Source organism: Hyalella azteca, unplaced genomic scaffold (assembly GCF_000764305.2).
Source record: "Hyalella azteca isolate HAZT.00-mixed unplaced genomic scaffold, Hazt_2.0.2 contig14034, whole genome shotgun sequence".
In the NCBI taxonomy this organism is placed as follows: Eukaryota; Metazoa; Arthropoda; class Malacostraca; order Amphipoda; family Hyalellidae; genus Hyalella; species Hyalella azteca.
In genome coordinates this window covers 169,855-196,870 of record NW_025943934.1, presented here as the reverse complement: position 1 = coordinate 196,870, position 27,016 = coordinate 169,855, and the positions used below count along the sequence as shown (strand labels likewise).

Genomic DNA, 27,016 nt, shown 5'->3' with positions numbered 1-27,016 from the left:
TGCAGCTATACAGGATGTTCTGCCGCTGAGCTTCAGTGTTTCTTCAACAGTGACGGGGATGGTTATGTTGCATCGGTTCCTCGGCGATCTTTGTGTTCATTCTAATTTTGAACATTTACCGATGTTTCTTCAAGATTTTCTAGACAGTGAAGTTATTCAAACTAAAGGCCAACCGCTTTTCTTTTCATAATGCGTGACTGGTATAATGTTGATTTAAAATTTAAAGAAATATTGATATCATAGAGCATGATAGAAATATAATAATAATCATAATAACAGAAATCATGAGGCATAATTCAAGTAACTTGTGATGGTTTGATGCATTGCTCATAACGCATTCCATAATCAACTGTAACTATGAAGCCAGTGGTGCCATATGTATAGAGTTAAGCGAAGATTGGCTTAACTATGGTTGAAATAATATTAGGCCAAGCATTTTAATGTTTAACCATGGAAGTTTCGGTTACAGAGACAAAGGCTGCCGAGTATAATGGCTAAGTCATGCTGGTAGTTATGATCGACACCGTGAATCGGCCATAATTAAAGGGTTTGGTTTGAAAATATTTACGATACAGGTCAATGACCATTTTAACGAAAATTCAATCTGATCTGCTTTATAATGAAATAATTTTCAATTCCTTTAATTATGACTAAAGGGTTTTGATTGTTCAGTCGGAAATTGCGAAATTATATTAAATAAAATATGTTTCGAGTACACAAGTTATTTGTAAAGCGTATGAGCGACATGCCACTGCGTAATGTTCGTATACGTGACTTTTAAATACATCTACATGTCATTTAAATGAGCACGAAACATCAGACGAACGTAGAGCGAAGTTTAAAAGCCTTTAGACAGCACACCAATTAGTGTGGCAACATTCTCCTTAAATGTAAAAATTGATGATTTAGATTTATGTATCAGATTGAACACCAATAACACATTAGTACAAAAATTTCGAAAGATCCCATATAAATCCGACATTATCGAAGTTAACATCTGTCCGTGAGTAAATACTTTCGACCTTCTGTTTCTGTTTCATGCACACAGAGTCAAACTCAGACGGTTCAAAAATAAAAAATATTTTCTAATTCCTGGTATGTGAAACGACGCTAAACACTTCGAATAATATAATCGGTCAGCAAATCAACCATGTAAGTCATAATTATCTATTAATCTTAAATCACACCGTCGTTATTTTGCAAGCGGAAGAAAGATGAAGAAAGAAGTTTTTTTCTACTTAGTTTCCGTGTTGTGGTTTGGGAATGTCCAGTCAAATAAGACGATGGAGCAGCTGGCCGGCATGCTGGAAAGTCACAGTCAATCTCTGCTGCAGTTACAGAGCTACCTCGTGCGTACTGACCAGTTCTGGAACTGGTACTCCAGTAACAGACAGTAAGTGCTAGTTCTCGCGTAACACTCAGTAAGTGCAAGTCATTTTGTGCTCATTAGCAACGTATCCTTTTTGGGAAGCAACCAAGAGTTTATAAGATATTGATATGATATGAGTGTTTGATATTGATATGAGTATTGATTTGAACTGGTACTGCAGTAACAGGCAGTAAGTGCTAGTTCTAGAGTAACTCTCAGTAAGTGCAAGTCATTTTGCGCTCACTAGCAACGTATCCTTTTCGGGAAGTAGGCTTGTGACAATATTGCTCCGGTTACTCGATCGTGCCAGGCGGTATAGAGTTAAAGACTCACGCAACAGACAGAAACCATGATTTCTAGTACAACAGACAGTGTACAACTCATTCAACAGGCATTAAAATAAAAGCAACATGTAGTAAGTAAACATTACTCTTGCAACCTGTAGTAAATAAAATTACACATGCAACCGACATTAATTACAAATATTCGCGCCACATTATTGCACTAAAACTTACAGTCAGTGAGTAAAGTACCTACTTAAGTTACACATTGAAGTACAATCCTCAAACCCTCAGTATCTTTAATGCCTTCGTATAATCTTTGTTACATCTCTCGTAAACTTTTTTTTCAATTTCGCGAAAAATTCAGAAAAATTATTATCCCCGTACACGCCCCATATTTCTTAAACCATCACAACTAACTTTTCTTCCCCAGCAGAATCGAAGAAAGGAAGAAGCGTAAAATTTCTGCTAATTTCATAGCTAAGAAAATATTCAACAAAATGGCGAAAAATTAAGACTTATTCGCCTCATCATTCGAAATAAACTTCTCATAAATAAAAAAATTATAAGAATTTTAACGATTCGAATGTTGTGTGCCTCTTTAGCATTCAACTCTAATTTTTCGTAGGTAAAAACCTATCGAACAAATTTCTGCAAAAACTAACTTCAGCCTAATGCACCTTAAATTTGTAGTTTGAAATCCTTTCAGCACTAAAAGTATCAAATGAAACGAATAATTTAAACTTTGATTAAGATTCATGTACATATGAGCATGTACATATGATTTCATGTACATCAGGGTGGCCCATGCAGTGGTTACAGTTCAGAGTACCAAGATTGGCGCAGAGAGGTGCGGGTTCGATCCCAGCTCTGTGCGCCAGTTTCTGGTCAGAATCGGCGAGGAGGCCGGGCGGTTAAGCACAGCAGAATTGTAGCAGTGAGTTGCGAGTTCGAGACCGCAAAATGCTGTGAATGTTCTGCGATGTTAAGAATCGGCGACAGGCCTACGCCTAATAGACGCTGAAACCGCTATTATTATTATTATTATTATTATTAAAACTTCACCACGATTCTGTACTTCCAGACGCTTGAACACAATGCTCACAGCACCGCAGTCTTCGGTCGCGGCTGCGGACGACAAAATAGAAGAAATCCTTACGCGTCTTCAGCGTCTCGAGGTAATTATAAAGCATTTAATTAGTATTGATAGTTAATTGTCTAGATAAAGACAATTAACTATCATTAATTAATTAATTACGCGCCTTCAGCGTCTCGATGTAATTATAAAGCATTTAATTACATAGTATTGATGGTTCATACGCCATATGTCGTACCATTTTCGTCCGCTTATGTTGGTTGCGTCAGTCTATATATGATACATAATATTTAAAAATCTTGTATATTTCCCATGCGACATGAAAGTAATGTAAGTATACATACAGTACATGTGACATTAGTGATTTCATTGTGTTATTTAAAAACATCGTGTAAATTAATGCTTGAATGTGGGTTTTGCCTTTATTTAAATTCTTCGTTATGTTGAAAGTGATTCGGTATAGTATAGTATAGTATAGTATAGTATAGTATAGTATAGTATAGTATAGTATAGTATAGTATAGTATAGTATAGTATAGTATAGAATAGTATAGTATAGTATAGTATCTTTCACATTGAAGAATATGCCTGGATAGGCCTGTCGCCGATACTTGTACTTTTCTGGACTAGACTGGCCTTTTGGTAATGTGGTATGACGTACCGCATAACAGTAGCCAGAGATAAGTGTGCGAATATATGTTTTTCGACGTCAGTTGTCAAGTTAGATTAACTTTTGGGTAACACAATAATGTAAGTACCGATTTATCCGGACATTTGTCCGGAGTTGCCTTATAAATTTGCGATGACAAATCGTTTAAATGAAACCCTTGTATAATTCATTCCCATACAGTAATCCACTTCGCTAATTCCAGCAGGGGAAAACTTTGAGTTTTTTAATTTGCTTTACACTTCTAAGGACTTCTGATCAACCATAAAAATGTGGTTAGTTCATTTACTCTATCAATAGAATGAAATATATCTCAAAATTGTCTTCATAAATGATATTATTTGGTAACTAAAATTTATTTTATCGACAGCAAGTGAGCGGGGGCTTGAGAGAAGCTCCTAATTGGTTGGATCAGGAAGAGCGACTGAAAAATCTGGAAGGTTCCTTGCTGCGACTGACAGAGGAACAGAAGGAATCGAATGCGAGGATGCAGATAATGCAACAATCACTTGAAGAAACCAGCCAAAAGATCGCCAACCTCATGATGTTTGTTCGACAAATAACAATTTTATCAAACAATTCTTTCGACGAAATCAATGGTAGAATCGATAAACTTTCAGCAAGTATCAAGTCAGAAGATAATCTTTCCGCAAGGATTACGAACACCACTAATAATTTAGAAAGCGTTTCTCATGACATCAATTGGCTTAGGAATAAAACTGAGTCTTTAGAAGATCATCAAAGAACAACTGTTGTCACGGGCACTTATTTGAACAGCAGTGTTGAGGCCATCAACAAGGAGCTACGGAACATCACAGACGAGACTCGGCTCTTTCCTGATATAGATTCTCGTCTAAACGTTTTGAAAGACAAGGTTAGTTGTTAAAATTCAGTCAATTTTCCATGACATTGTTGATAAATTTTAAGATTTATCACGAGAAAACGCTGAGGAAGCAAAGGAATTGAGCAGCTTTCTGATTTGCTTCAGGTGGAGCGTTTCGTGAACGGCAGCGGAGACAGATCGTACAGAGCATTTGAGGTAATATAACATTAAACTCATTATAACATGGTGACAGATGATATGGATAAACTGTTTAAAATTTCGCTCCAAACAGGAAGATGCTATGTGTTGCTCTAACAGATCCCGAACAATCTCATTTTTCATGCTTAAAATTAGTCATTCTCCATAAATAAGTTAACGTCAACTTTAAATGTTGTTTGAAATATTTGCTATAAAGGTTTAGTGTTGTATAGCTTAAATTACGTACAGAATTAAAAAGATGTTAAATGAAGGGTAAAGTCAAGGGGTAATTTTTTATACAATATTCATGGTATGAGGCTCTTATTATTATAAACAATAATTAAAGTGCATAAAAGTTTATGTAATTTCAAAACGAAAATATTTAATTGCGAAATTAAATTAATATATATGGAAGGAATTCAAATTTATTATGTGATTTTATTGAGTGCTTATATGTATGGTAGGATACGATAACATATATGATACATATACATACATATACGAAGCTTCTTTCTAGCAACAAGCTTTCTTATCCGCTCCATCAATATCCTGAAACTCTTCATTGAGTGAGAAACATTTTTTTAAAAATATAGACTGTTATTTTTTTGAGCAAGCTCGAGAAAGATATCACTGTGAGTTATAGAAAATAACTTCATACATTATTGTTATGCATAATCCTGTGCATAAGCTTTAAATTTAGAACTTATTTCTTTTTGCTCATGTAACAAAACCAATATATTTGTAAATTGGAAGCTCTCTAAATATTTTTAATCAATTTCACAACTAAGGTTCATAAAAATACTTTGCTACTCGTAGCAATTATTTTTCCATAATAGGAATGATTTTTTCATCATATTACATGAAAAGATTGTACAGGAAAGGAATTCATGTAAGCGCCGGTCGTTTATTTAGTTTTATTAAGAAAATATTTTAGTAAGTTCCCTGAGGATTAATTTAATTAGTTCGATAAACTTAAAAAACAATTTCAGAGAAATAAAGGAAGGTATGTCGAAATTTTTTCATAGCCAAATAAATCCTATCTGAGATTTAATATATTTGTAGCATATAAACTACACATCATCACCAAAGGCAACAAGTTTACAAATATTCATAATCGTTTTAGTTATGCATCATCAGCTACGGCCATTATTCCATGGCACATCCATTAATCCATGGCATGGCATGGATTAATGGCATGGCCATTAATCCATGGCATGGCATAGCATTATCTTTGGGAAGTAAACGTTTTATTATTTACAATAAGTGTATCTGAATGATCCTTTAGAATAAACCTGCTAACATTGATGACAGGAGAGAAAAGTCTGATTACGTGAAGTTCTATGAATTACGTTCTTTCCTACAGTGACTCACTCAAGGCACCTGTAATAATTAATTTCTTTCCTATTAATTGTCACGCACTCCAAGCACCTGTAATAATTAATTTCTTTCCTATTGTGACGCACTCCAAGCACCTGTAATAATTAGCGTGACCGGATCTGTCTGACGCAAATAAGTCGTTGAAACAAGCGTGGCGTAAAGACTCCATGAAGGGCATGGGTCTATATATATACATGTGTACTGACGCACCGAATGAGTCATCTTAACTCACTGCTTATCTGGGCCTTTACTTTCAAAGAAAGTTAAGAGATCTTAAGTTCATCAGCCAATAATTGACAGCCTATCGAACAAAATCCACCAATCATAGACAAGAAAATAGGTCGTAAGTACTTACGTTCACTTAGCGAGTTTTGAAAGTATGGCCCCACTGAACACAGATGTTACGCTGTCCTTGTCCTAACTGTCGCTTGTGTCCTGCATGAGTTATAGACAGGACGCTCTCTCAACTACTTGCAATTCAATTAAATTGCAAGGAGGACGCTCTCTCAACTCACAATTCAATTAAATGGCATCCAAAGACGCAAATTTATCTTTAATATTATTTACCAATTTTTTATCTTCATTCAGAGTTCATGAAGTGATTTACATTGGTTAATCGTGAAACATTTTGATACGAAGTGCACCGATCCTATATGTATAATTTGTAGAAAAATAATATCGCTTGACTTTAATTGAGAAATCCGTTCAATACTTTAAGAAGGCATCAAACTGTTGGACAAATTTAATAGCAGCGAAGTGCATGGAAATTGAAATAAATATGCTCGTCTTTAACGCTTGCATAATTACCGATAGTCATAACCGATAGTCACAGTCATAATTTAATTTATTTACCGATAGTCATAGTCATAATTCAACGCTTGCATAATTACCTATCCTAAATATGTACAATTTGTAGCAAAAATAATAAAGCTTGGCTTGAATTAAGATATCCCCTTTTTACTTTAATAAGGCGTCAAACTGTTGGACAAAATTGAAAGCATTGAAATAAATGCATGCTCGTCTTTAACGCTTGCATAATTATAATCAACTACACTGTTAGAAAAAACGGTGAAAAAACGGTCCCACTGGCATTCTAGTGGCCGGTCGCCCCGTGAAAATAAAATCTTTCGCCGTTTTTATCAGATGTTTTACGGATTTCTGGTGTTAAATTAGAATAAAAACGGCGACACGGTGTTTCTTTTCACGTGCCGACCGGCCACTGAAACGCCGGTAATACCGTTAACGGTCATTTTTCGAACAGTGTAATGGCCGGTTACAGGAAACCTGTGAAGAGAAGGTCCATTCCCTGGAGGAGAATGTGAATTATACGCGGTCGGCGCTACTGCAGCTTACAGGAGACCGAAGTGAGTTCTCCCGACATGGGTTTCGTTTGGGTTAAAGATGTGGAATTGCAAGTTCTTATATAGAAGTTTATTATAGGCCAATGTTACGGCACATTTATTTGTCTTGCATGGGCATTTTCTGAGTCAACTTCGCGGGATAACCCGTTTTTGTTTTGTTAAGAGGTTATTTCGTGTCTCTATTACGAGTTATCTTGTTTTAAATAGGGTCGAACTCTGTACATGGATGAAGTTCTGTGGCATATCTAGTTTTCATACGACACTCTAATTGTTCACAATTTCTTCATAACGGGTTTACACTATTGAATGATTCTGATCGAGTTCGGCTGGCTAGTTTTTCCACGCGGGTTGCCTGTTTTCCACGCGGGTTGCCTGTTTTCCACGCGGGTTGCCTGTTTTCCACGCGGGTTGCCTGTTTTCCACGCGGGTTGCCTTCAATTTCGATCACCAGATACCTCAAGTCAATTGTTTTAATGAGAATTTCGGTGCCAATACTGCGGAATAAATTGCGAAAATCTTGTGTGTCGGCATCTGCCATAAAATATGCAAGTCTATGTAAATAAAAGCCTTCTCAGTAGGTGCAACGAAGACAGTAGGAGTAACGAAGACATAGAATCAACAAAAACAAATATTTTTAGCGAATGAACCATCCTATTACGATCGTGTTACTTAAAATGTACTTCAATTTACAATCAATCAAAATGATTCAATTGACGTTTTACATTATCATTTCTATTCATTGCATTATGCCATGCATATATGATAGACGATATATTTATTCCGTAATTTATTTTCAGGAGAAGACCAGGAAAATATCATTTACTTGAAAGATCAGCTCCAGGATATAAAGACTAAATTACAAAACACGGAGACCAGATTTGAATCTGTGCACCGAACTGTGGAGTCGCTGAGGGACGAACTGACTACGGTCTCATCATCAGTAGCAAGAATCGACGGTCGTTTAGAGAATAACCCTGATCGATTAACTGACCTCGGAAACACAGTCACGGATTTGAAAAGAGAATTTACCGAGATTAAAACCAAGATTGATGGCATGGAAATGTCATCTCCGGCGAATGTCTCTGCAGAGTTCCAAGAAATACGAGCCAAGTTGACGGCCATCGAGCAGGCGGTTGCGAACAAGAGCGCAGTCAGAGTGAGAGGAGACGAGTTGGTTAGCAGGTGAGTTACTTTACATTGTTGCAACAAATGATCTGTGATCAATTCCAGCTTCTCAATGACCGATTTATTCCGATTCATTGTTGGTGATGCCATTTGATTTATTATTGGTGATGCCAATTGATTCATTGTTGGTTATGCCAATTGATTCATTGTCAGTCTAAGCTGGAATAGCGCTCTCGCCTATGATATGATAAATCGGTTAATGAGGATGAAAGATAAGAAGTTTCCCTCGATCAAATATCAATTCATCAGAACTTGATTATTCACGATCAGAAGGAACCTGACACCACAGACGTGTATGTTCTTATAAAAGCGGCAAACAGCGATTTTCACATTAATCGCTAAAAAATCATTTCTTCTAGTAAACTAGATTTTCAAGCAAGAAATTAATTAGTTCATTCACATTTCGTTACTAATTACAGTAAACATTCCAAAGCGCTTTCGACAGACTTACTTTCATATTTAACTAAAAATGACACCCAAAAACATAACATCAGTTTCAATTTTGACTAACAACGTACGAAGATTGTTCACTTTAACGAATTTCCATTCACAATTCTTTCCCTGCATAGCTGACTGCCAGAGGATATTTCAAACGCTGCATCGGATTATCACAAAACGGTGACCGTAGTATGATCATATAACGTGATTCTACACCGGGCAACTAAAATTTCAGTTAGAATTCATAAAACAACGTAAAAAATGTTCATCAAGGATACAGAGTTATTTGTCTTAGCTAACTAGAATCTCATCAAAAGTCTAAGACGCAGAAAATTTTTAGTGGTGCTTCGAAGCGAGAAGAGTGGTTGTGATAAAATGTAATGTAATGCTGTCAGCTTTTCATTTAGCGAAGTAACCTTATTACCAATTCTTAACCACTCGGCTACTGCAAGCTTAGTAGTTTGTTTAAAGTGAATACACGATGTCAAGTGCGCAGTTCCAGACGCAAGTAATGGCGTCCGTATTGTAGTTTCAAACGTCACAAGAACGTAAGAGCAACGGTTGTAGACGTTAATGTAAAGAACGCATGCGGTTTCAAGCGTGTGGTTCTTCGAGATAACTATAAAAATATAACTCAGTACTCACTGCAGTGAGTGACAGAGAGCGCATTTTCTCGTCGACGAAAACGTGATGTCACGGACAGACGGACAGACGGACATGGAGAGCAGAATAGTGCATTTTTTCCATAAATGAGAAAATGCGCTAAAAGCGGTAATCTTGTTTTCTGTGCAGTCTCTTCGGTAACGGAGAAAACAACAACAACAACGCCATCACCCCAACCGGCGTCAACTCGCCCTTCGGCAACGTCATCCCCCCAGGTTTCCCCGGGGGCAAAATCATCCCTTCCGAATTCCGCGGGATAACACACAACTCCATAGGATAACACAAGAGCCAGCAAGGCTGTAGAGAGCTGTACATAACTTACCAATGATTTATGTTTATCTTATTCTCAGTTAAATGTGGTATGATCAGATCACGAATATATTTATGCCCTCAAAATACGTACCCATATCAATTAATCGCCATATTTCCTGTGTAGCCATGGAAAGTGTATCAATTCGTTTTATTTATTGTTATTTTTTGCAGAAATGTTTTGCTAAAGTCGCCCCTTCGAATTTCAACTTTCATAACTGCTCATTGCCAGTGCATTTTTCCCAAGTTCTACTTGAGGTTTCGACAAGAGCAATATATCCGTTACAAGTACTTTTTTTATAAACTATGAGATTACTTGTGTTTCACGTTGTTGATTGAATGCCACTGTACAAGATTGACATATTTTTGTAATTTAAATATGAATTGACCGAACAAAGCCAGGAATTACATGAAAAATAATAAACATATTCAAATATAGTAAGATATTTGGTTCTGTAAACCTGCAATTTCATTTGCCAAGTTCTGCAGGAACAGACTAAACTTTCATTAGAATTAAAATAATTTCTTGAATCATATATGTATCGACTTTTTCCTAATCTGTATTAGTGTTGCTTGAACATCAATAAATAAAACTGAATTCGGTGACATTTTCGTTTTTGGAAAGTTGAATGGAGTCACAGTAATGGAGCCAATAATAACATTTAATTTTACTACTCACTTGCTAACAAAATTTGCTTCACAAACTGGTCGACTACGATCACCTTCCCCACAACTGAACAGAACAAAAAATCAAACCATATTTGATTTCGAATTAAATGCAGTCATGTTATTCATATCCTTATTCTGAACAGTATAATATACTCATTATTAAGAGCATTAGATTATTCCTATAATAATAATACACTATATTAATTGTACTCGCACTCAACAACTGAAATACAAGAACTCTTAAACGTGTGGCAGGCAAATTTGTGCTGAATGGGTCAACCTGTTGCATTAATTACTGCACCTCTTCAACTGACGTCCTTCTTGAAGACAATTTTCCATAGAATAGAAGTGTGGGCACTGAAGTAATAGGCCCATGGCCTGTTGCCGATTCATGAACTTTTCGTGACTTGATTCACAAGGGATCCGGCCTTTGGAACCCGATCTTTCCATAGCTGACGATTGATTGAGATAGCTGCTGGACTTATGGCCTGGTCCGTAATTTTCTAGGCATTTTAAGACTGAACATATGCTCCTGCATAAGCCGGAAGGATTGACTTATCTTCTGAAGATCCCATCGCAAATTGTTTAGGCTCACGATTCTTTCAAGATTTTTTAGAGTCTCAAGAATCATTCTTTACCGTTTAACCTACAATTGGGTTAAATTTAGTGGAGTTTCTACAATTTCAAGTTCTATCATTGTTTTTTTTTACTCTGGGTGGCCTCGATAAATGACGTCAGCTGAGTCAAAGAATAAAGATCCTTTCAGTTTCTAGATTAATTTTACTGTGCTGAACTCCCATCAATCGGTCACAAAGTCAATAACAGCAATGATCGCACATGAAATTGTAGAAACAGCACCGAAAGTTTAACCAAATTTACACAATTTGCGTTAAATTTCTACAATTTTATACTTAATTTAATCAATTAAGTTACGTGGTAGTATGAGAGAAATCCATTCGAAGAATTACAAGATGTCGGAACATAAGTCCAAGGACGGTGACACAAAATTTTTGATATCAATTATTATTAAAAAAATAATAATTGATAATTGTCATGTATAATTAGATTTTCACTGCGTATGAGCACATGAGTAACATTCGAATTGTTTGCTTGATTTAAGAATAATAAGTGTGAGGAAGCATGGTAAGCGCACAGGCTTGAGAAAGATAATCTTTATTGTGAATAATATTACAATCACATCATTCTTAAAAACTAAACACAAAACACTACGCTCCAGACGGAGGATTTACACATAACATGTCAGTTGAAATAGAGAATATTTGCATCTTGTTGTCGAGCGTTCAAATAATTATCAATTAGCGTGTCTTTACAAGGTCAGGTGCTCACTTATTAACACAAAACAGGAAATTGAAAATCCACATCGCCTTCCCACACTCGCGTACATATTCGACGACTCCATTACAAAGTAGAGATTTTCCCACAACAAATAACATAATCAAAAATTATTAGCACATGTCTGAGTAAACTGTACTATCGGCAAGACTGTTGCTTGATACTGGAACTTTTGATGGCAGGAATACAATATTATTTAAAAAAAGGAGAACCACAAAACTATCATTATTCACATGTCTCAAGTTTAAAAATCATATCATTTTAATTAGCTCTCCTAATTTCATTGGAATACAAGAGGGTAGACTAGGAGCTGTTGTCCAGAGGCAGACGCTGAAGGTAGTGTAGAACTACCCATGATGTCCGTCCGCCGATTACATCTGCACAGACAGATATAGATTAGGCAATTTGAAGAAAACGTACAGATAACTATTAGGAGATAATGATATTTCCAAGAGTTTTCCTGTTTAAAATTCAAGAGCACTTGTACAGTCTGCAAATAAATTCAATGGCACACATATTAGTCCGGTATCGAAGTGAAAATGGAGGCAAAGCTTAAGATTATACGGCAGATGGGGCGCTTATTTTTCATCACAACTATCAGGTGCAGAGAAGATCGCGACATTAGCATTCGAGGATGAATAAAATTTCATTAACCACCCGGAGAGGATCAATTTAAAAAAAATTCTGTTATTTCTCAGCCTTACGACAGGTTTTCAAATAGAATATTCGCTAGCACACGTTTCCGTTTCAATTTCAAGTTGAGAACAAGAATTGGAATAGATGAAAATGAGCCTGACGACAGGCTTCTTTGGGCCAATTTTCGATAAATAAACTATACCGACGCGCAACGAGCAAGTAAACCATGAGCAAATAGATAATCAATTATTGAAATAAAAAAAGGGATACAGGCAAGCATAAAAAACTGAACTGACAGATAAACATGAAAGTAAAGTTAAATAATTTTCTTTTAGGCATTAAAGAGATAATTGAAAGGAATTCTTGGTAAGAATATCCCAACAGTAGTAGCAAAGATCACAACGTCTACAAGCGTTGCTAGAAGAAATTTCTATTTAAACTACAACATATTCGCGGCCAGCTGAACTGGGTAGGCTAACTACACGTACCGACCGAGAATACGTCGTCAACATGTAAACGTTTATTTCCGCGACATGAAGTGTTTCACGATGATACTTTGGAACCAATTTAGAGTTAAATCTGGAGTTTAGAGATAAAATGAAAGTAAAAACTCGATCTTAACATGGTGTGTCAATAGTGATTCATAAATGAGAGCAAAATAAATTAATACTGGACAAATTACATCTAAAGCAAAATCTTCACAACAAATGATTAAAATAAAATCCAGCTCTTGATAACTATAGAAAGAGGACAGTCAAGCTGAGCACGAAACGTAGATACAGCATATATCTTAAGTAACTAACAGAACTTTTATTATAAATGCGCCTTTACCATAAGGCTTTCCTTTCTTTCCATGATCATCAACTAGCAGTAAAAGTTCGGTTTTGAATTCAGAAGTCGAATTCGATATTCGTGATCACAATGCAAAATAAGTCATGTTTTGAATCAAGAAGCATGATAATATTCGACACAATTCCAAAACACTTTCCTTCATTTAATGTCAGGGTGTAAGGCCGGTATCGCTTTCATCAACTCAAAACAAGTCGGAATTTCATGAGCAAGTACTTAAGTTCAAATATTTTTAGTGGAGAAACTTCCTCACCGATTTTGAGTACCTAGCATAAATTGGTACTAAATGTCAAAACTCTGAGACGTTCATGACAAGCTACATGAACAGAGAACCTAAATCTTACCTAGAATGATGCCTATACATATAGCCTAAGCAATATGAACTAAGCGCCTTCAAGTTGCTGGAGCAAAAACAGCATAAAAGGAAATCTCGTCATTAAACGAAACAGAAGAGAGGGAAAAATATCGGATAATGAAGATGCGGGGGTACGAGAACTTCTGGTTTTAAATATTAAAGGTACCGTCAGAAAGAAGGCGATGCTCGTATGTATCCACATGCTTTACAGATATTTATCATGAAATAATTTTTTGCATTTTGACATAATCTGTGCCTTTTTAGCGCATTTTCTCATTTATGGAAAAAAGGCGCTATTGTGCTCGTCATGTCTGTCTGTCCGTCCGTGACTTCACTTTTTTGTCGACGAGAAAATGCGCTCTGTCACTCACTGCAGTGAGTACTGAGTTATATTGTTTTATCGTAACGTCAGCTCATGTGTATCGCTTTGATACGCTAACTGATTCAAAGAAGCTGAAAATTTGCTCCAGTTAAAAAAAAATTAGAATGTAATGCAGAAAACACACAAGACAAAACAGTCACACTTCATATACACAATTTCAATATTAAAATGTATCTACGCGGCCAGCTTAAGAGGAGCTCCCGCTGCATCACTGATCCATACCATGAAAAATTACTCTACCATTGATGTCTCAGAAAATTTAGTCGTTGTTTTACCATAAAACAATTAACAAGCCATGATTTGATACCGTATCTGCTTTCCTAGGGGTAGTTACTCGAGTCCCGCTTGTTTTTTTGAGTAGGTAAAGGTTGATGAAACCAAACTGCAATTCGTTTTTAGCGCATTTTCTCATTTATGGAAAAATGCACTATTGTGCTCATCATGTCTGTCCGTCTGTCTGTCCGTGACTTCACGTTTTCGTCGACGAGAAAATGCGCTCTCTGTCACTCACTGCAGTGGGTACTGAGTTATATTTTTTATATTTCAGAACTTACTAGTTTATGAGCCGATAACAGTTGATGTCAAGCCACAGCTGTATGATCAACTAGCAAAATGTAATCAAACTCATCCACAGGCCTTACATAATTCTGCATTGCAAGTCACCTCTCTATGGCGGAGTTAGTCCTTCTTTCTGTGGTCGTCAGCCCAGGATTTGATCTTCTCCCAGATCTTGCCGGGTTCATCCACACGCGGCACCTCGTAGTTCTGCGCGGCATACAGCCCTGTGTACACGCCCACGCCAAACGTCACCTGTAAGTCAAGGTATCGTTTAAAACTACAGTAATTACTACAAAGATGTTCCTTCTGAACACGACCTGAACGTACGTGGAACTTTTTTAGGCGTGAACATGAAACATAGGAATGCCGGCATATTACGAGTTCAAGCAGGAGTCACCAGCACGGCAGCACCCAGCGTAACCTCAGGGAAATCGTAATCATGAGCACAAAACATAGGGATAATTAGCGAAAAAGTCGCTTTAATTGGCACAGAAATATCTAAGAATTATCACAATACAGGGCAAATAATAAGAGAATCTCTATGGAGCCTCATCGTGGAGGGGCCTCACAGTAAATATAAGAGCGACGAGAAGTGTGGCGGCGAGGGAGCCGAGAATAGACGCCATGGCGATGGACTAACGCAAGCTGCGGTGTGGGCAGAGTAGCACTTAGCGGTTGGCTTCACGGTATCAACTTCGGCGCTTAAATGACATTGCACACATAGTAACAGAATTTATTTGTTTGCTTTCACAGAAAAATACCATTTAGCTTCAATTAAATCGAGATCGCTCCACTGAACAGGCAGAATCTTAAAAGCTCCGAGTCGCCTCCGACGCAAGTGAAGCAACACAGCTGAAGTGAAATTTAACTTTAAATCTAAACTTTATTCAAGTGATCGGCTCCATAGCGAAGGTAATAATCCCACATGAGGATTCAAATAAGATTTTCACTGATGCGACAATCTTCCGCACTTGATAAGGTGTGTCTGTCACTTGTTATTCGGGATAGATCACGCACCTTTCACAGGTCTTGCAATTGCTGCGAGTTAGAGATAAATTACCATTGATTGCTAGCGTCTTTCGGTCCATTACACACTTGCAGAAGCCAGGAGTGAATAGCCTACTTTCCAATGTATAAGAGAAATTGCTGCAAATATTCATACAATTTAGAAGAATTGAGTTTCACTGGAGATCCAAAATTTTAAAGGGCGAGAGAACAAATAGGCCTGCCGGTGCCGCCTAGCAGACTTGTAGATAGTGGTTTTTCAATAGAATGCAACTTCAGTATCACGGACCGAAATCGACATACCCAATTTTTTTAGTTCTGGCAGACAAGACACTCTAAATTACAAGCAAGAAGCGTTCGAGAAATGTCACTAGAGACAAACAAAAGGGGTCTATTATGCACCACTGATCGGTATTTGGCAGAGTTTCCGGCGACGAGAGATTTCAGTAAAGCCATAAAATCCAGAAGACTTTACTGCATACTTTCATGACAGCAAAACCCATTTTATATTGAACTCTTCTCTAAAATCATCTTGAAGAATACCGAGATGATCTCATGTCAAAACGCGAATTTTGTCATAAAGTTGTTGCTATGTATAGGAGACGGAGTACTTAGTCTCTCAAGCAGCACGATTGTCAAGACGACAGCTTCACACGGACGGAGAAGCGCGACTGAGGTAGTAGCTGACTTGCTGAATGCTGCCTGCTGGGCGCTGGCTACTGTACTCGCTAGTCACAACTGGCATGCGGCACAAGGGCTAAGCTGTGGTTTGCTGCAAGAGACACAGGGTAACTTCGGCGAGCGCTCAACGCAACTATACGACTAAACGTTATTTGTAATGATCACCGAACTGAAGAACATCGAGAGATCTCTCCAGTGAGGATTTACAAGAGTGCATTGAAATTGCGTGTCTAAACCTAAATAATTAATTGCAAGTATTCTTAGGTCGGAAAATCCTGCACTAGAAAGTCAGTGATCTCTAAGGCCTTTAGAATTGCTCGTAATTGCAATACCGCAGCCCGAAGATCAAATTAACATAGTCTGGGCAAGTTAAAGCTGAACTTTGGAAAAATAAACGTTTTAGATACTGAGGAATTCTAACCAAATACCAGGATATTCTACAGCGTCTGACGCACATATCAATAGCAAAAAAAAACTATTTGTTAACCAATGCAGCACCATAATCTCGCCAGCACCTCTAAGAATCTGGCAGATAAAAAGAACAAAAAAGATGGAATTGTTGCGAGAAATCGAAAAATAATAAAAGAAATTATATTATAAACAGAAAATGATGGGAGATCCTTTTCAGAGGCGACAAAATGAAGCAACAGAACAATGAAGGCATGAAACATGGTGAGTTAAGCGAGAATGCGAGATCAAATATTAATTAAACACATAAAATACGGATGAAAGGAACTCGAATTGATAGTCTGCGAATACAGAGAAAAATTAAAAAGTCTAACAATAATTGAAATCAAGAACGACCATTTCTGTACCGTGTTACTCACAGCGCCACCGACGAGCAGATGAGCAGCTATGAAGAGCACCAGCATGGAATTATACAAGAAAGTGAAGAAACCCGCGATGGAAATCATTGTATAAAGCTATATTTACGGTGCACAGAAGACGTATAGATATAAATACTATCTCGATTATTTTTGGTCGACGTATGTATATAAATATTATCTCGGTTATTTTTGGTCGACGTATGTATATAAATATTATTTCGGTTATGTTTGGTCATTGATGAAGCACTTGGACAAGTTGCACAGGGTTCGCTCGAACTTATGACACAGGAGTCGCGCCATGAAGATAAGCGCTTATACACGCGAGCTAACTTCTGTCGTATCGAAGGTAAGCAATCACACGACGGCGGTAAATAGCCATAGTATTTTCCACATAGTTGTTTACAACTTGAATGGTAATCAAGCAAATTCAGTGAAGAATCTTAATAAACGTATTGAGTTTGCATGGACGTTCAGAGAAGTTTAAGTTCTGTAGGTACAAAAGTAAGTGCTTGAAAATTGCTTCTCGACAACCAACTAAAGGCTTCAAATTAAAATCTCATTAACACCAACACACGTCAGATTCAATTGTCACTCGTCAATGATCATGACACAGATACACGTGCAACGAAGAACATGGCAGTGGGACGTGTTGTGGAGCACTGATGTAGCTTTGTTAAATATAGCTTCTCGAGGGGCAAGGAGAGAGCCAATCTTGCCAAGAACGTTGCCGTGCACGCATTGTCATACAGAATAAAATAAAATGATGCTAAAAGTAAAACGATAACAAAATCATTCCAATTAAATGGAGACCTTCAGTAACAGATTTTGCAGACAGCAAAGAAGCATTATGGTAGAGAGCATATCGGCATATCAACAGTTCTGTTTGAAGCAGCATATCGTGTTACACACACTAAATTGTTTAAAAAATTGAAAGAAGCTTCGGCATTTCTCCCATACCCATATTTCGCCCTATTAATTTGGGAGATGCTAACATGAGCAACCAATATGATTGAAAACTGATCACTAAATATATCAATACCTACTCATTTTATTGCATGAGGATTTTCAGCTTGATAATTATTTTTTCCCTGTCTAATTGAGAGAAAGTCCAGGAAAACAAACAACCATTTGCAGTGTAAATGGAATAACAATAAAATGGACATGACGTAAGTAATTATAATTAGGCAGCTATTTAACAAATGTCTTGACTAGGGCATTAAAACCTACTACAAACAAAAGAATGAGCTCTCAATGCCAAACAAACTGTCGCGTTTGTAGACCACATACTTTAAAAATAGATTGTCAAAGGTAGCGTAATGAAGAGAAATATAACAGTGGAATGACATCAAACTGACTAAATTGCTAAAGCTCTTAACTATAATATTGCATTTCTGCAGCATTTTACCTCTTATATTTGGGTGACAAAATGTCCAGAGCAAATATTGATTGCAATAACCTACTCAAATCACTAAAACATAAGCAATACAGTAACACACCAGGGCACGTCATTACACAACTGACTTCTCACAAGAATACTTACACCGGACTTGTTCAACCATATACTCACCAACATCTTTAACATCTTGGATGCTTCTTATTAGATCCTTTCACAAACAACCAATAGGTCAGGGAGTCAAAATATATAACAACTCTGGAAATGACAAAGATAGGTGCAAAAATAAGGCTTCAGATGTGGCAATGCATTTTGTCACACAATATTTTTTAACTTAATGATGTGTTGAGCAGAGTGTACATAAATTTCTTAACAGCTAAAACATAAGAATTTCAATATTGCTAGCAGATATATTTATATAAATCAATAGATTGAATTTGTCCTCAGTTTATTTCTTAATAACCCTTTGACCACTACAACATTTGGTGGAGTAATTTAGATTTTAGATCCGGTAAATGCCTACACACGAAATATACAAAACCAACTTTAATTGGATTCTGATTTGTTTAACTGATTGAGCACCAAAGTCACAGCCCAGTCCAATGATGCTAAGAACAGAAAATTGTGCCCATTTCACAGCAATAAAATGAACTGTCAATAGAAATTTAGTTTCCACCATCAAAATTAATTATGTTCCACAATGCAGCCTGTTTCTAACTCCCATAACATAGGTATCAATTCAATAAGGAAGTTGAAACTGCAGAGATGTATCAATTGCACAATTTCAAGTATTACAAGAAAAATTCTACCTACCAATATTAAACTACTCCCAACAATGCTGATGCCCTTGCCAGCAGCACTAAAGTTACCAGCCTTCAATAGATACCTACAATCTTTTTTATAAAAAACTAAACCAAATCTTTCTAAGGTGATCAAAAAAGGTTCATAGTCACCATGTGGTTATCAAACCCTACAAATTGTAGTTCTGGTCAGTATTATACAATTCAAGTGACAAGTGGCAAGGCATGTCCAGTTTCTGCTTTTGACAACTCATGTGGTACTGATTTGATGGTAGTTAATTACTGATATTCACTTTGTGTTCCTAGGCTGAGAAAAATTGTGGACATCTGGCCTGAGGCTGAGGGACAGGTATTTTGTATGTTGATAACTTTTTACCATGAAACATTTTAAAAATAAATTTGGGCTCAGTTTAAAGGTCTTTGCAAGGGCTATGGTATGGCATTTCTGAAAAAATTCCATATGCTATTATCTAGGTGTCAGAGGCAAAATAAGAGCATCCCAAATTACCCCTGGGAACAGGGTAATTTGGGACACTTGAAATAAAACCTAATTTATAAACATTTGAAGCATGCAGAGTTTACTCATCCATTACTAACAGTACTCTGAAGCCCTCCTCTTCTTTCATAGATTATGTTGCTGTTGAATAGATGACATTTTCCGTGATATGTACCATCAAATGAGGCAATAAGAGACGGGCGGGGTAAATCGGGACAGTTGTCCCACATTACGTAGTAATGTTATAGCAACTAAACTAATTGAAATATTAAATAGTGGCCTACTGTCCCGAAACTAAAAATAGTGGCCTAAATTTAAACACTTTTCCTATCTATGTAGCATGGAGAAAGTTTACAAATCATACATTTACTACCTTTAAAAAATTCCTGAAAAAAGTGTGAAAAGTGAGATTTTGGAAGAGTAGGGTACCTCTGCTAAGGTCTGTAGCAAAAAAAAAATATATTCACCATATTAAAAAATGTTATGGTACTTGCATAAAAGTTCCACACAGGTGTTGGCTTAAAAATGTGATTGACAGAATTTGCATAGCTCATTCCAAACAAATGGTGGCCATTTCCGCACCATAGGGCAATAAGGGACATCCCCAAGGGTAATAAGGGACAGCCCTAGGAATGAATTTACAGTAGAAACTTGTTAGCAAAGGTGCAGTTAATGAAAAAATCAATAATAAATAAAGTAAATTTATTACAAATACTACCTTGCTCAGGGAAAAAAATTCACTCAACAAAAAATTAATACATCATCATTCATCACAAAATTGTGCAGAGAATGTCATAGATAGAATTGTGCAGGCGGCAACATAGAATGACAATTAATTAACCTGAACTATGATTTATTTTTCCAAAAAACTATTATGGTTGTCACTAAAATATTCATTTCTGTTTCAGTTATGTTTTTTGTAACCTTTTTTTGTGTTACGTATAGTGAATTCACTTGACCAAATCAAAATGGTGCAAAATTACAAGCCATCCTGTAAGCTTACAGATACATAAGAAATGCTATACGGCTGCTGATATGAAGCTTGCAGTACCGTCAACTGGGGTGACTTCGGCCGCCATGGTGACTTTGGCCAACCTTTATGATTTTGTTTTGCGGCCATCTGTTTCTGTTATAGTTGTGTTATGAGATTGGAACAAAATGGTATCCAATGTAGTTTTTTCTTATCTATCGATTGGAAACTGTTTTGTTTCAATAATTTTATATCCTGCTTGACCAACACATTCTGAATGCCATAGTCCTGCAAAGAAAAAAAAGCTGAGTGCAAACTTCAATATTTTGAGATACGAAAAGAATTTTGGAATCAGATTTGTTTCACTTATTTTGGTACCGGTATCTTGTATAATGATTATTTCAATGACTATATGTTTTTTACCAAGTGTAATATATATGCTTGAAAAATTAGCTGGCCAAAGTCACCCCATAGTATATGGGCTAAATGGGGTGACTTTGGCCAGCCAATAAATGTTTAGAATAATATATTTTTCTTCTTTTTTCATACAATATGCGCAGCTATCAACATAAATTAGATTCTGTCCCATATAGGATATATTATGAGGAGTCGTTTAAGAAAGCATTGCAATTGATAAAAGATGATGTTAGCTTAAGAGAAGCTGCTAATATTTGCAAAGTCCCTCATTCAACTTTGAGCGACCAATGTGCTGGCCGTCATGCAAAAAATTTAGGACAGTCTATATACTCTTTCACCTACAGAGGAGTCAGATTTAGTATCCTACATTATTCTGCTTTCAGACTGGGTCTTCCCATTAGATGGTATGGATCTGCCTTTTTTGGTTAAAAATTACCGTGACAAACAGGGTCGTACTTTACGTAAGTTCAAGGGTCGCACTTCTATCTAGCATCATGGGTATTTTGAAGAATACTCAAGATCCCATGGGGACTAGATTTTTTCAAACTTTCACATCCAACTGCAATTGAAATCGACAGAAAGCAGCCTTAATGAAGCATATGATTCACAAATGTTAGTCTTATCTTTGTGTTACAATTTTCATAATACACTGTGGCAGGGTTGGCAATGATTAAATCAAAATGATTAAATCATGTGATTAAATCACTTGATTTTTTTATAAAAAAATAATGATTTTTTTTTATTTTTCATATATTTAAAAATATTGAGTGTCAGTCTTTTATTTATATTGAGGTATTGTTATTCATGGTTTAGTAAAAATGTACTATGAATGACAAATTGGTATATAAACTTGTTGCCTTTAGTGTGTATTAGGTTCCAATAAATGGAATGTTTTTGGTACAGAGGCATCAAGAGTGCAATACATTGTACGTGGCTAGCAGCTTAGCTAATTCTTATAAGGCTATAAGTAGTCTTAAGTCTTAACTATTAGACTATTTGTTATATATTGATTACAATATACAATTTAAATGTGTTTGCTAGCTTATACAGGGTGGGGCAGAACTGATTGAACAGTTTTGGGGCAAAATAAAAGAGTAATGGAGGTACATACCGGTACCACACTCAGGAAGATGTATATAAACGGGGAAATTTCTCGCGTAAATCAATCTGATTATATTTTTTTCGTGCAGACGTTCGTGCAAATCAGGGTCATCGATTCCGCGCCGCGCAGCACTCGGCGCGGGCCGTTATATATGCCTAAATCTGGTATTTTTCTGGTATTTTCTGACTTACTGCAAATTTACTGCATTTAGTTCCACCTCTGAAGTTTGAGCTTCCTCCAGCGTAGGCGTGGATTATATTATTATTTATATGAATTGCCTTCAGAGCGGCGCGATTAGAGCTTTCCCGCCATTTATGGAACCGCAAGTTTACCACAAGTTTTCATGTCAACCGGAACTCGAACACCACAGCAGAGAGTATTTTATGCAGCTAATGAATTTCGCAAACTTTGCTGGAAGAGAGATTATTGAATTATAGAAAGAAGGCGGGATAATTCAATGAAGGCTGGTGGCAGAGCTGCAATCTTGATACTCTATTGTGATTCATGCTATGATAACCTATGTAACAATTTTCATATGATAGTTACAATTTTTGCACATTCAAAGTACACATGACATAACATAACGCACCCAGATTTGGAAACCATTATTGCTCAAATGAAGCAAAAATAAACGACAGACCATTGACTTATCTTGCAAATATATATATTCATATTATGTATCACATAGCATAATTATGCTCTGTAATTATGCCATATTGACCTAATTTGTATAGTCCATTTACGCGCATTGTTATTAGGTATTGATCATGTTGATTTTGCCGGCCGAGAGGATGTCGGTAATGTAAATGTAGTCACAACATTGGCATGCAGGATCGTACTGTTGACATACAGGTTCATACCCTACTTGCCGCAACCAGTCCAGTCATTCATTAGAAGGCAGCGATGGCACATCTAAAGCCATGTTGCCTTCTTTAGTTCTGTAATTCATGTCCAATTGAATTGTGATCTATGAATGAATATTCATTACTGTGCTGACTCTTAGAACCTGAGTACTTAGTTGACGCGTTAGCAATCTAGTTAACTCGTATCCAACCACAACACAATGCGGATACACGTTTGTGTGTACGGTCAGTGTGATTACGTAATTTGCATTGCCGCACGTCCATATTTAAACTATTTTAGCTTTCTAAAAGTACGGCGCTGTCGGCGCCATAGTGGCAAACCAGAGCTTTTTTAGAATCAGTTCATTTTTAATTTCCTCATTTACTAAAGATTTAATCAATTTCTTATGTATGATAATGCTGGTATCCAGGATACTTTACTGGTCTACTTATGGGACTCAAAAATGAACTTGAGGGAGAGTCTAAAAAACTCTCTGCTTTGCCACTATGGTCGGCGCACGGCGCATTTTTTTTACCGGCATAGTACGGCGCACTGCGCAGGTCGTTAAAATGACAATATCAATTCCCGCACACCTGGCACATCTTCCTGACCATGGGGTACATAAGGAAGAAAGTTTATTTTCCTCAAGATTAGCATAACATACCATTTAAAATACTTATGTTTTGAAAACAATATCAGGAAAATGGGGTTTGTTAGCTGCATCACACTGTTGGAGTTGTTCTCGGAACTTCGGAAGTTTCCACCTACGATGTCGGAATATACCGCGTTTACCCTACCCCATCATGGCATTGTGCAGAAATGGCTGCCATTTTTTTCTGGAATGAGAAAAATTCTGTTGATCACATTTTTAAGCCAACACCTTACACCTGTGTGCAACTTTTATGTAAGTAAAATTTTTTAATAAGGTGAATATATTTTTTTTCTACAGACCTAGACAGTCACCTAGTGAGACCTTAGCTTTAGCAGAGCCAGAGGTAGCCTTCTTTTCCAAAATCTCACTTTTCACACTTTTTTTAATGATTTATTTAGAGGTGGTAATTCATGATAAATGTATAATTTCTTAACTTGCTTCATGCTACATTGATAGGAAAAATGTTAAACATTATGCCACTATTTTTTGTTTTGCAATATTTTAATTGTTTTAGCTGCTACAACATTTCTACAAAATGTTGTACTCTCGGAGTACTGTCCCTTATTAGGTAGTATTACCCCGCCATCCCTTTACATCATCTAGGCAAAGGAAGAGGAGGACTTCAGACTCTGAGTACTGTTAGTAATGGATGACCAGGATGAGCACACTCTGCATGCTTCAAACATTTTAAAATTGAGTTTTATTCCAGGTGTCCCTTATTACCCCGTTCCCAGGGCTGGTTCAGGAGGCTTTCATTTTGTGTCTGGCATCTTACAAATAGCACATCTGCACATGGAAATTGGAATTATTTCAGAGATGCCATACCGCCCATACGATTGCCCTTGCAAGTTGCAAATACCTTTAAAATATGCCCACTCTCCTTTATGAAATGATTCATAGTACCTAAGAAGTTATTAAGGAAAAATGCTCAAAACCGTCCTTTATTATCCCGTTTGACGGTATTGCATCATTTGCATGTAGCCTGAATTGTAGGTGATGTAGTGTAGCCTATCTCGGTATCTGTTCTGTTCTTCGATAGGTTTACGGACTTCGGAGTGCTGCGCCTTGGACGATTCACTCCGGAAGCAGCAGTTTGTCAACGATTAAGGGTCAGAGCGGTGGGTTGAACTAACATAACATAACATAGTGATGTCGGCGCTGAAGTGTAGGCCTGATGTGGCCTGTCGCCGATTTCTTTCCTTTTCGTGCCTTGTTCATAGATCTAAACTCGTGTCATTTGACCGGATCTTTTCATGACTGGCGATAGTTTGAAGTAGCTACTAGACTTCCACCGGGTTCGATAAGGAGCTACCTTCGCTGGCCCCGGGTGGCTTGAAAAGCCACTTGGGCCTCTTCTAGAGGCCGTAAGGTAGGCATTTCAAATCTGAACATATATTTTTCCATAGCTTTATCTAGTCTGTTGCATCATGTATATACATGATGCAACAGACTATGTATGTATTTTTCTGTATATAGACTAGTATGTATTTTTTCTGATGATGCATGTATTTACATCATGCATGTAAATAGAATTAAAGTAAACTGCGCCGCCTGTGAGGCTGTACCCAGCTCGTTGAGACCGAATCGACACTTCGGGAGCGCAGCCGTGCACCAATAAGCACTGAATCGAACGCCTTGGATCTCCGGACATCCACCAATCAGCCGTGAACCACTCGGCTTTGTCCTCCTCCGGCCTTGCAGAGAACCTGCCGTGCACCACGAGGCCGCGGATCGAATATGACTTCCGGACATCGTTAAATTACGTAATTTTACATTCACAGCATCTGAGGTTAGGTTTCAGATAGCATAGTTCTGTTCAAAATTTTATCGTCCTTCGACCAGTGGCCGTTCGACCGAGGGCTGGTTCGACGCACGAGGGCTAGATACGGACGGGTTGAAGTGTTGAAGGCTACGTTCCGGAAGGCAGGAATCATGATGGTCCATTACATCCAGGGCAGTGGTGGTCTTCGGCAGGCGACCCGACACTTCTACACTGAATCGACACTTTTGCTGACCCGCCTACACTTATACCGGACCCGCCTGCGAACTCGCTTGCGGACGCACACGCAAAACCTAACTACAGGTTCAAAATTCCAACTGAACCACGCATAACTCCTGCAATAATGAACGGATCAGATCAAATTTGGGAATATAAGTAGTTATTGTCAATGTCCTGCGATAGGGAAAATAAATTAAAAATTAGTTATTCATACGTACAGTGAAGGATTCAATTCATACAGTGAAGGATGCGTCAAATAAAGCGCAAATACAAGATGATCTTGACAGTTTAGTTAACTGGGCTGATACGTGGCAGCTGCGGTTTAATGCTGACAAGTGTAAAGTACTTCACCTCGGAAAGAACAATGAACAGCAAGATTACAGTATGAGAAGATTTACTAGAATTTGAAACAAGAACCAACACCAGGGGCCACGGCTATAAGCTAAAAAAACTGCGCTGCAATTTCTCCACGCGACAAAATTTCTTCTGGCTTCGAATCACCGACATGTGGAACAGCCTCCCCGATGACATCGTTGGCGCTCCAAGTATGAACGCGTTCAAGAACAGACTAGATAAAGCTATGGAAAAATATATGTTCAGATTATAAATGCCTAGCACCATGTTGAACCCGGTGGAAGTCTAGTAGCTACTTCAAACTATCGTCAGTCATGAAAAGATCCGGTCAAATGACATGATTTTAGATCTTCTGTGAACAAGGCACGAAATGGAAAAGAATCGGCGACAGGCCACATCAGGCCTACACTTCAGCGCCGAGATCAAATGTTATGGTATGTTATAATGTGAATAGTTCAATAGAGAATTTTTTAACACCTCTGCTCCGTATATAAAATATATTGTAGTACCTCAAATTCGTTATTCATTACTGGCAGGTTTGCCGTGCGTTGCCCGGCCACGATAGTTCCTTCTAGTTAGTTTGGAACCCTAAAACGTCATTCCCGTAATCCTTATCCGGTTAAAAATAATAATTCTTATGCCTTCTAACCCCTTCAAACCCAAATTTTAGATAGGACTATCATTTAATTCTCGTTTATACTATTGAAAAAACTATTTGAGTCTTTAAAATTAAATATATATTGGTTAATTTCAAATCAAAATTTAATTTGTGATCCAGTTACTTCCTCTAATATTTTAATATTCTCCCAATTAGCATGAAATTTCAGGTCCAGGCAATATTGCGACGCGATAAGTATCCTGGATACGCGCCCCTAATTCAGCCACTACATTAAATTTCGTGCCAGGCTT

At 37.2% G+C, this 27,016-nt stretch overlaps 1 protein-coding gene across 2 annotated transcripts; it reads left to right on the top strand.

Annotated features, from left to right (window-relative positions):
* The first annotated feature begins 1,050 nt into the window (after positions 1-1,050).
* Positions 1,051-10,372, top strand: LOC108676251 (kinesin-like protein KIF20B). 2 transcript variants are annotated; one of them, XM_018164305.1, is made up of 7 exons: positions 1,051-1,393; positions 2,735-2,828; positions 3,783-4,286; positions 4,401-4,451; positions 7,090-7,174; positions 7,969-8,353; positions 9,587-10,372. In XM_018164305.1, exons 1-7 carry the CDS (start codon positions 1,215-1,217, stop codon positions 9,735-9,737), a joined length of 1,449 nt encoding a protein of 482 aa, XP_018019794.1. In that variant the 5' UTR covers positions 1,051-1,214; the 3' UTR covers positions 9,738-10,372. The 2 variants fall into 2 exon arrangements, with proteins under 2 accessions (XP_018019794.1, XP_018019793.1); XM_018164304.1 differs by having other exon boundaries at positions 7,072-7,174.
* Positions 10,373-27,016: the final 16,644 nt, after the last annotated feature.